The sequence below is a fragment of the Epinephelus moara genome, chromosome 14 (assembly GCF_006386435.1).
Source record: "Epinephelus moara isolate mb chromosome 14, YSFRI_EMoa_1.0, whole genome shotgun sequence".
Classification (NCBI taxonomy): domain Eukaryota; kingdom Metazoa; phylum Chordata; class Actinopteri; order Perciformes; family Serranidae; genus Epinephelus; species Epinephelus moara.
The window spans coordinates 13,059,194-13,070,409 of record NC_065519.1 but is presented as its reverse complement, the minus strand read 5'-3'; the positions used below and the strand labels follow the sequence as shown (position 1 = coordinate 13,070,409).

The following is an 11,216-nucleotide window of genomic DNA, read 5'->3' as shown; positions in this document are numbered from 1 at the left end:
AGCTACCCTTACTACCCTTAACGTTGCGTCTTGAACTTTGACCCTCTTGCTCATATGTCTGTTGCAGTTAGTAAAGTTTGTATGTGATTTGGAATACAGCAGATCTTAAACTTATCATTTAATGTTACCTTGGAGGTACAACAAAACAGCATTCGCCAAGCTTGCCAGAGACAGAGGTCAACCCACAGAACTCTACTGTTGTAACTTTGCAGTGTATGTGGTTCTAACTTTTAAGTTATGACTGCATACATTGTAGATTCCATCAAACTGTTATATTCATGACAGTAAATTTACAAATGCATTCCTTTTTTTCAGTGACCTTGTAACACTGAGTAACCCCCAGGACAGAAAGTCCTAATTAAATGGAAACAGCCCGACCAGTAGTGGATTTTTATGACCGATACGGATATCATACATTTAAAAATTTTGATAACATATTGGCCAGTATTCGTGTTTTTAAAAAACAAAAAGCGGGTGTATTCAAGTGGTGGTATTGTTGGTGCCTCTGTTGCAAGACTACTGGATCGCTTTTGGTTTTTCTCCGAGCCTTAGAGCCTAGCAACTACCAAAGTTTCCACTGTAGACCGGATGATCTACTGGGGATAGTAACTAGCAAGAGGGTTCCTGGTTCAAGCCCAGGGGTGGGGGAGCCCTTCTGTGCCAAGTCTGCATGTTCCTTGCATGTCATTGTGGGTTTCCTCTGGGTACTCCAGCTTCCTCCCACAGTCCAAAGACATGCAGGTGAGGTTAATTGGTGACTCTGAATTTGCCGTAGGTGTGAATTTGAGTGTTGTGAATGATTGTCTGTCTCTATGTGTCAGCCTTGTGATAGTCTGCTGACCTGTCCAGGATGTAGCCCACCTCTCGCCCAATGTCAGCTGGGATAGGCTTCATCCCCCGGGACCCCAAACCAGGGTAAGCGGTTACGGAAAATGGATGAACCTCTTCCTGTTTTGGCTGCACACACTTTCTTTGTGCTGTATATGGAGCCCTCATTTTCGCGGGAGATCATACATGTTTATAGGAAACTAAACGGCGATGGTGAGTGCCACAAATTCAATCCAGTTCACCTTGACTTTTTTACAGTGACAATGGTTCAGGGCAATTTATTAGCATGATTTATGTATTAATGATTTAAGATTATGTACACAAATCAAGAGAGAGGTGGAAATCTGACCTAGATATTACTTAAGATGAAGATTTATGGTCTGGCTTATGTCAAAACAGTTTGTTTGCCACTGTAAAACCCAGATTTAGATTAGTCAGCTACAATTTTCTCCATCAACTGTACCTAACCCCTCAAAAGTTACACCTGTATAATCCTACAGTTTCCGATATCTGTTTCAGGTGTGGCATTACAGAGGGCACTATGCACAGTTTGATCTGTGTGATAGACTCACTAAAATTATAGACACACCAATTCCATTAGATCCAGGACTTTTTCTCAGAGGAAATGTTACGAACTTGAAACTAAATCAAAACTCTAGGAAATGTATTGATATAGCTCTTCCAGGCAGTGTAATGCATTAACCTGCACGTCAGATTCCCCCTCTCTACATCAAAGTGGACGTTCAGAAATGATGATTCGTATGCCTCTATAAAGATCATCTATGTCCTGAAAAACAGATATGATGCCTTTATAAAAAATTGTCAGCCTTTTACTGAGTATACAGAAACATAACCTTTATCAGCTGTGGACTCACTGTAATCTCTGATCTGACTCCATTGTGAGCTAACAGTAACGTCCAGGTACAATGGTTGAGATATCTTGGGGTGTTCGCACATATAGTCCTGTTTGAACAAACTGAACTTAGTCCTCTTAGGGTGTTTTCACACTTGGTCCTTTTCGGCCTTCAAAGAGGACTCAGAGCGTTGACTCAGCATTTTTTGCCCAAATGTGAACACTCAAAGACAGCTCAGCCCGCTTTGAAGTGAACCAGTTTGCTTCAAGTCCGCGGTGCGGTTCACTTAACCTGTGCCTTGTGAACACAAAAAGCTGCGGGTCCGCTTTGCCTTTTGCTATTGTATTGTAGCCCTCCAGGCTTGCCGTAGACAGATCAAACGCTATTTCAGTGGGGCACATAATAAACACAATGGAATCATGGCCACAGGTAACGACCAGTGGACGAGGAGTACTTTGGTGTGATGATGAAACACCTGCACTTCTCTAGATATTGAACAAGGAAAACATTGATACATATCGTATATAGGTTATAGTGTGAACAGAAAGAGGACTGAGGCCCCATCAGAGCTGAGGTGGACCAGAGAGAGAACTGAGTCCTCTTTCAAATTAACTGACAATGTGAATGCAAGAAGAACGAACAAGAGTCCCCTTTCTGTTGGTCCACTTCAAGAGGACTGAGATTGGTTCATTTAAAAAGGACCAAGTGTGAAAACACCCTTAAAGTGCACCAAAAAGCGTATCAGAAAAAGGACTCAGATCTTTTTGTGTTCACATTGTCAGTTCATTTGAAAGAGGATTCAGTTCTCTTTCTGGTCCATTTCAGCTCTGATGGGGCCTCAGTCCTCTTTCTTCACACTATAGCCTATATATAATATATATTGATATAGTTTTGTTTTTACTTTGACGTGGCACTGCAGTGCGGTTATGAACTTAGAACTGGAGGAAAACCTTAGCGTTTCTGTGCGTTGTGGACAGTTGCTGTTTGATGTTTTCCTTGTTCCGTATCTGAAGGAGTGCAGTTGTTTCATCGTCAGACCAAAGTACTCCTCATCCGCTGGTCGTGCTGTCGGTTCCATTGTGTTTATTATGTGTCCCACTCAAATAGTGTGTGATCTGTCTATGGCAAGCCTGGAGGGCAACAATACAATAGCAAAAGGCAAAGTGGACCCAGAGCGTTTTGTCTTCACAAGTGAACCGCACCATGGACTTGAGGCAAACCGAACTCAGACCATCTCCTGAGGTGACCTGAGTTCGGTTCGGTTCGCTTCAGAAGGGTCTGAGTTCTCTTGGTGTTCACATATGTGCAAAAAATTCTGAGTCATCGCTCTGAGTCCACTTAGAGGGCTGAAAAGGACCAAGTGTGAAAATTCCCTTAGTGACAAAAGAGTCACAAAATTATTGGGTTTTTTTTGCTCACTATTTTTGTAAGATGTGGCTTCATATTGAGCTTTGTTGATCTTGTTGTTTTGGAGGGAATAGGTTGTGATATTCATGCTAAATTAAAAACTTAAAATACATTAAAAAAAAATAGTTCACCTCTGCTATTTTGAGGTGGAGGTGCATATTTCAAAACCTGACTGAATAAAACTTAAAGTATTTTCATAACTAGATAGTAGTAGGGGCATGTGGCAGAGTGATTTATATCAGTGAATCCTCCCATTGTGAAGCTCACACCTATGACGAGAAAGTCAAATATTCACAACACTCTGATCTAGCTAGTGTGATTACTTTGAACCAATTAAACTTTAAAAAAAAAAACTGATGACATTAAAAAAAACACCCACCTCTGACGTGGCTGCACAGCCCCATTCCTTTGGCACTGAGGAATCCCACAGCCGTCAGCAGCAGGTCCAGACATGAACCCTGCGTCAGTGTGTTTCAGCAAGAACACAGCAAAGAAAACCAAACAAAAAATAAAATTGAAAGTATTTCCTTGCTTTACCACAAATAGACTTCTTTGCATGTCTTTTTCTTGCTGTAAAAGTAAACACTCGTAGACGACATGCTGGCTAATATTTATAGAGAAAACTACACAGAACAACCGACAGGCTGAAGGAAAGAAATGATTACATTAGGTTACACATGTTATAAAGAGGAAAGGAAGATGTCCAGATTGTTCTTCTACCAACACTAAAGACTAAAAAAAATGATGGTTTATGGGATAAAATTGCCTCAGCTTGTCTTTTCTCAGTCATTTAAGTGAAGTTCGTCTATAAAAAAAAAAAAAGAAGAAACATTCAGAATGATGTTGCCAGCTCAGAAAGTTGCACTGTAAAGTAGTGATAATGCATTCTTAAAAAGCTACACATTTATTAGATACAGTAGTAATAAACAAAATAAAAATGTTAGCACTATACAAAATCACGTATATAGTTGCGGCAGTCCATTACACATGCATATCTTAAAAACATAAAATACAGACGTCTGCAGATAAAAATGACAAGTGGCTGGAACAGGCAGATACAATCTAACTCCAGTGTAGGTAAAAATAGTCTTATCTGACTGCAACAAGGTGAAAAACATTCAGCCTCTGATGTTTTGTGACTGTACTCAAGGACAGACGGAAATCTTTGGCTGGTGTTTTTTAAATTTACATATCTCGATCAGTCTTTGCTCACTTTTCCGATAAACTCACAGCATCAGTTCTCCCCCACAAAGCTGAAACGTTTCTCTCAAACGCAGCACAGAGTTAAGAAAAACAAAAACATCATAAAAATATACATCATTGCACACTTTCAAACACAACACGCTCCACATGAACACAAAATCACAATCAATCACACATATTTTCGCAGCACACACACCCTAACTTAAAGACACACAGACGGCGGAGCTTCTGTTCCAACCGGTCGAGGGAATCTCTGAGTTTTTATAGCTGTAAAAATGTTGGAAAGCCATCTCAGAGTGGAGCAGGTCTGGTCTGGATTTCTAGGTAGTGGTTACTGCGTTTTCCTGTATAGGTCACAGGTCCTTTGGTAACGGAGCTGCTGTTAGAGAGCGTGTGAGCCCAGGTTAGTAAGAGTAGCTGCTGCTGCTGCTGCTGCTGCTGTGAAGAGCTCATACAGGTCCGGAGTAGTTGTAGTGGTTTCCGTGCTGCGAGTCATGAGGCTGCGGGCTCGGTTTGCGTTCAAGGTTTTCGATCTCTGGTGGGTCTGCGTGTGTGCAGCGAGGGGGGCGCTGCTTGAAGAAGTCGGACACGTATCGGACCTGAAAGAACAGAAGAGGACTGCATGAGTATTTTAAGTTAAAATAATGTGCGTGTGGTCATGCTTCTTACTAGAGATGCACCAACTGTGAAATTCTGGGCTGATACTAATGTTTTTTGTTGTTCAATCAATCAAACTTCATTTATACAGCACTTTTCAAACAAACAGAATGCAACACAAAGTGCTACATCTAGTTTTGGTTATTATTTGTCATTGTTTGTTTGGATTTTTTGGTATTTACTTCCCCTTTTGTGGCAGGGAAACAAATAAATCTACATTATTAAAAAATACCTGAACAGTTTTAAATACATTCATTACACTATCTGAGTATGAGCACAAATTCAGTTATACAAATTTATGAAACAACCTCTATCATAACCTTTCACGTGAAAACAATGTTTTAAAAAAATTAACTGCTTCAAAAGCCTTTTTACTATATTTAATCATCATAGTTGCCTCTCTAATATCTTTAACATTGCTTTGAAAACATACATTAATTTTCCCTGGATTTATTCAAGTTTCTTGCCATAAACTACATTTTACAAGATTTCATTTGAACACGATAACCAGTTCCTCCAGGATCTATCGCAAAAAAAACCCCTCAAATTTGCAGCCAATTTGGTCAAAAATTGCGATAAAAATTGCCGCATTTTTATGTGATTTTTTTGCGGGAAATTTTGGCAAATGACAAAAATTGCAGCTAGTGACAAAAGGAGAAAAAAAAATAGATTTTTTTTAAACTACTACCTCCAAAAAATAAGTCATGTAATCACTTGCTATAATAATCATACTGAATATCAGTCCCTCCAGGATCTTGCGACAAAAAACCCTTGAATTTGTGGCCAATTTTGTCAAAATTTGCGACAAAAATTGCGGCTAGTGACAAAAGGAGGAAAAAAAATTGAGACTTTTTTTAAACTACTACCTCCAAAAAAATAAGTCATGTAATCACTTGCTATAATAATCATACTGAATATTACAAAAATAGCTGCACGTGTTTTTTACAGTTCTCTTCTTTAGTTTTATTGAATTAGTTTCAAAACATGGATTCCAATAATGCTGCAAAAAATCCTGAGTGAATATTGTAGCTCTCAAACCAGACAATGTGACTGTAAAACAACATGTAAGCTACATCTTCTGTAAACATAACATTTTAATACATTCAACACATATTGTATGCATTTAAACAGTGCAAATTCTTATGTCAATACAGAGCGTTTCTCCATACTGCAATGCCATTAGCACAATTTGATGACGCGTTTGATGACGTTTCAAATGACATCGCATGCGCGACGACTTCCAGTCAGCCGGAAAATGCGGAAAAAAATGCAGAAAAATTGTGGGACTTTTGAAAAATTGCAAGCCCCTGCAAATATTGCGGATTTTCGTTGAGTTTGCGTTAATTATTGCGATTGCAAGATTGCGATTATCTGGAGGGACTGGATAACGTTATAATTTACTTTCAACCAATAATCATTTTTACCCAACAGAGCTTGAACACATCATAACGTCACTCAATGAAACGTCCGTTGTCAGCTCTGGCCACTGTCTGCTAACAGCTAAAGGGAACAAGCTCTCCTCCTGCCAATGTTACCCAGATATGACGCAATAGAAAACATCAGCCACTGCCATCGGCGAATGTCATCTTATTTGCTATTGGCAGTCAACGAGGTGAATATCAGTCAATACCGATGTCTGGCCGATAGATCTGTGCATCCATACTACTTTCATTGTTCAATAGTCATCTTTTATATAAAGATGCTAATCTGTTTTTCTGTCTGTTACAGGTTATAACACAGATTCAAAAGATAAAACATAAAGCTCATTAAAACTTTTTATAGTTGCAGCTCTCAAGTGTTAGGTTGATGTAAGAATTTTCAAATCGGTTTGATATTAAGCCAAACACTGGACCAGAGCAGTATACTGAGTTTTACCACTAGTACCCTTTTCTACCACATTAGTTTCGGTTCTTGAACTGGTTCCATTTAGGACTCTTGGAACTGAGGTGCTATCTAGCGAATCAGCCCATGTATCCACCAGTTTCACCCACCGATTTTGTCACAGTTCGCTCTTTATGTCAAGAAAAACCTGCTTTTTTTTTTTGGTTAGATTCCAGGTTTCAAATCAGTTTCTCTTTGGTCAAAGTGCTCTGAATGGTTCAATATTAGGTGCGGGAAACGGAACAGAACCTGTCCCATGTTGGTGAAAAAGGGGAACAGGAGTCACATGACTAAGCTCTATTACTGCCTCCACTACCAGCTTAGCGGTGAAACAAGGCTCCTCCATTCCATGTTTGTTCACTTTATACAGAATGGTGAGGCGGAATTACTGCACAACATTTAGAGCAGCCTCCTGCTAGTAAACTAGGAAATTTTAGACTTATGGAGTTGACCAAAAAAAGCCTTGAGATCCACAATTTGGAGTTTTCTGAGCATGCTGTGAAATCATAGAAACATCCTGCACTTGGGGGCTTTAAGCAGCTGCCACCTTTACCACTCTGAACGTTTGAAATCAGTTTCCTTCTGTACAAATGACACAGAAACACACTGTTGTACTCACAGTGAGCACGGCGATGAGAGCTCCCTGCAGCAGCCCCACCAGCACGTCACTCCAGTGATGTTTGTAGTCAGACACACGTGTGTATGCTACATACACAGCAAATGCCACCAGGAAGAACTGGATAGTTGGTCGAACCAGTCGCGTCCACTTCCCCTGCATTCGGGCCTGGATGTAGAGCTGCACACAGAAATACACATTGTTTTTGTTTTGTTTTTTAAATCAACTGATGTCAGAAATCTAACCTTTTTGAATTCTGGTGTTTATATGTATCAGCCATTTTTTGAGGCAGGTGTCCCATGTAAAAACATTTTCGGTCTATACCTAAAATGGACACTAGATAATGACATTCTGATGTCATACCATACTATGACTTTTTTGAAAATAGATTTTTATGCCATACTGTACTAAGACTTTTTTATGCTATAATATGCTATTTTTTGTCTTTTGTGCCAAACTGTACCATGACATTTTTATGCCGTAATATACAATGACATTTTTTGATATTTTTATACCATACTATACTATGACTTTAAAAAAAAAAACCTAACTTTTTATGCCATACTATGACATTTCTATGCCATACTATACTATGACATTTCTATGCCATACTATACTATGACATTTTTATGCCATACTATTTTTTTCATTGGCATTTTTTTTTATCACATTTTTTGGAACAAGATTGTGTTTCGAGCATTCTCTTGTGCCTTGTCCCCACCTTTTTTCATCTGAATGATATTGCATTATTACAATGGTCTTACAATTTATCACAAACCAAGACTATTAAGTGGTGAAAGTCAAAGAGTGTTGCTTGTGCAACATAACCACTGATGTTAGATCTTAAAGTGGCAGTAAGATCTTACAATGTATGGAAAGGGTCTTATAAAGGTCTTGAAGGTATTAAATTTAACTTCAGGACCTCTGATTATTCCCTGACATTTGTGCTATTTGTGGCGAATAACAAATTATGAGGTATTCAAAATATTTTTTTAAAGTAGAGATTTTGTTTTGGCCCCCTCAGTGAACATGCCTCCAAAGAAAGGTCAGAGCTCAGCTACAGAGCAGTGCTATATTTAAAACTGTTAATGTAATGTCTTTGTAAAGTCTTTCAGTAACTCACTCCTGACAAGGATTAAACCGTTAACTCTGTCAACTTCCGGCCATTGTGCAGTGTGTGGTCTTCAAACAATGATGTTTCCAAAGATCTGTCATGCATCTGAGTTGACCATTTTCTGCTGTTTTGAGTCACTTGTGGTTGTCTTTGGTAAGCAGACATTTCACAGCTACAGAAAGTCTTGTGAAAAACAAAACAAAAACGGTGACGACAAACTCACCGACAGAAAAAGCATGCAGTACATCCCAAAGGACGAGTGGCCAGAATAGAATGACAACCTGAGGAGCAAAACAGCAACAAAGCTCAATTTATGTGCAAAATTCACTTTTCTTTTTTTTCCTTTTTTTTTTTTGATTTTCAATTAATATGATAATGGAGTGACAAAGAAATGAATTGCATGTTTATGATAGAGCCAATATACCAGTTCTTAAAGACAGTGTGAGAGGCAGTTTGTTTCACCTGGATTCAGTCACATTTCGATGGGAGCCAGTACAGTTGATCTGCAGCATGTACCCATTACAGGTGGCCGGGGCACACACGGCTAAGAAGTTTGGACGAGGACGACCTATAGTAAACTTGGCTATGTCGGTCAATGACTGGCTGACAGCTGCTCCAAACAGGAAGGTGCCCACCACCTTGTAGAGAGCTGACAGGTACTGGTTGAACTGGGAGTTGGAGTGCAGACGATTTGTGTGCACAAGGTACGCCTCTCCTGTGGTGATCTGTGGAGTGGGCAGAGGAGACATAATGAAGGGTTTTCTTGTAGTTTGGGAAAAAATATTTGGTAAATGTATCTTTTTTATTGCTGTGTAACAACACTACTTAGATAAACAAAATGTTGAAACTAACAATGACGATGGAGCAGGTGATGGTGACTGCAGCCATGCCTCCATGGGAGATGGTGTCTTTCCTGTAGGGATAGCTGATACTCTTATCATCACAGTAGATTCCTCTTTGGTACGGAGTGAACATCAGCGTCAGGATGGCTGAGGGCAAAGCCGCTGGAGGAAGAAAAGATGACTGTATTATGAAGACAAAATCCACTCTATTTCTAAAGAAAGTATAAAAATAATACAATGACCTAATAAAAACTTTCTGACATCATGAACTACAAAACAGTCAGCGAGTCTCAACCTTCACCAAAGCTGTGCAAACAACCACATATGTGCAGACCTAGATATCCACCAGTATACTGTTTCTTACAGACATTGATGACATGCATGTGCCTGATATTTTACATCCAAGTGGATGTGGAAAGTGATTAAAAGTCTGACTTTGTGGAAATGAGTTTGTGTCTCTTTTTTTTTTTTTAAAAACATCCAAATTAAAGCATAGTATAATATTTTTTTGATGAAAATATAAAAGGTCATAGTATAGTGTGTCAAAAAAAAAGTGCTAAAAAAGTCTGAGAATAGTGTGGGGAAAAAATGCGAAGAAGGTCAAAGTGATATGTCAAAAAAGTACAAAAAAAGTCATAGTATAGTATGTTGAAAAAAGTGCAAAAATATTAATGGTATAGTATGTCGAAAAATCTGCTAAAAAAAAGTCATAGTATAGTATGTGGAAAAAAGTGCAAAAAAAGTAATATCGAAAAAACTGCTAAAAAGTGTCATAGTATAGTATGTCGAAAAATGGGCTAAAAAAGTCAAAGTATTGTATGTTGAAGAAACTGCTAAAAAAGTCATAGCATAGCATGTTGAAAAAAGTCATAGTATGGCATGTCGAAAAAGTGCGAAAAACGTCATAGTATAGCATGTCGAAAAACACTGCTAAAAAAGTCATAGTATAGCATGTCGAAAAACGTCATAGTATTGCATGTCAAAAAAGTGCTAAAAAAAAGTCATGGTATAGGGTGTCGAAAAAAGTCATAGTATAATATGTTGAAAAAATGCAAAAAAAAAAAGTCAAAGTATGGTATGTCGAAAAAGTGCAAAAAGGTCATAGTATAGTATGTCGAAAAAACTGCTAAAAAAGTCATAGTATAGCATGTCGAAAAAAGAAATAGTATAGTATGTCGAAAAGTTGGCTAAAAAATTCATAGTATAGTATGTCGAAAAAAGTGCAAAAAAAAGTCATAGTATAGTATGTCGAAAAAACTGCGAAAAAAGTCATAGTATAGTATGTCGAAAAAGTGCAAAAAAAGTCATAGTATAGTCTGTCAAAAAAACTGCTAAAAAAGTCATAGTATAGTATGTCCAAAAATGGGCCAAAAAAGTCATAGTATAGCATGGCGAAAAAGTTCGAAAAAAGTCATACTATAGTATGTCGAAAAATAGGCTAAAAAAGTCATAGTATGGTATGTCGAAAAAGTCATAGTATAGCATGTCGAAAAAGTGCAAAAAGGTCATAGTATAGTATGTTGAAAAAACTGCTAAAAAAGTCATGGTATACTATATCGATAAAGTGCTAAAAAAAAAGCCAAAGTATAGCATGTCGAAAAAAGGCCATAGTATAGTAGTCGAAAAATGCGCTAAAAAAGTCAGTGTAGTATGTCGAAAAAAAGTCATAGTATAGCATGTCAAAAAAAAGCAATAGTATACTATATCAAAAAAGTGCTAAAAAAGTCAAAGTATAGTAAATTGAAAAAACGTCATACTATAGCATGTCGAAAAAATGCTAAAAAAAAGTCATAGTATAGCATGTCGAAAAAAGA

General features: G+C 38.1%; 1 protein-coding gene across 1 annotated transcript in view; it reads right to left on the bottom strand.

Moving 5' to 3' along the window:
* Nucleotides 1-3,687: 3,687 nt before the first annotated feature.
* The window catches only part of plpp2a (phospholipid phosphatase 2a), a 32,443-nt gene continuing 24,914 nt past the window's right edge, over nucleotides 3,688-11,216 (bottom strand). Inside the window, exons 2-6 of the mRNA XM_050062231.1 lie at nucleotides 9,413-9,564; nucleotides 9,023-9,285; nucleotides 8,784-8,841; nucleotides 7,450-7,626; nucleotides 3,688-4,891 (exon numbers count right to left, since the gene is read on the bottom strand). Coding sequence (XP_049918188.1) covers nucleotides 4,742-4,891; nucleotides 7,450-7,626; nucleotides 8,784-8,841; nucleotides 9,023-9,285; nucleotides 9,413-9,564 — 800 coding nt within the window. The 3' untranslated portion in view covers nucleotides 3,688-4,741. The remainder of the gene's footprint in view (nucleotides 4,892-7,449; nucleotides 7,627-8,783; nucleotides 8,842-9,022; nucleotides 9,286-9,412; nucleotides 9,565-11,216) is intronic.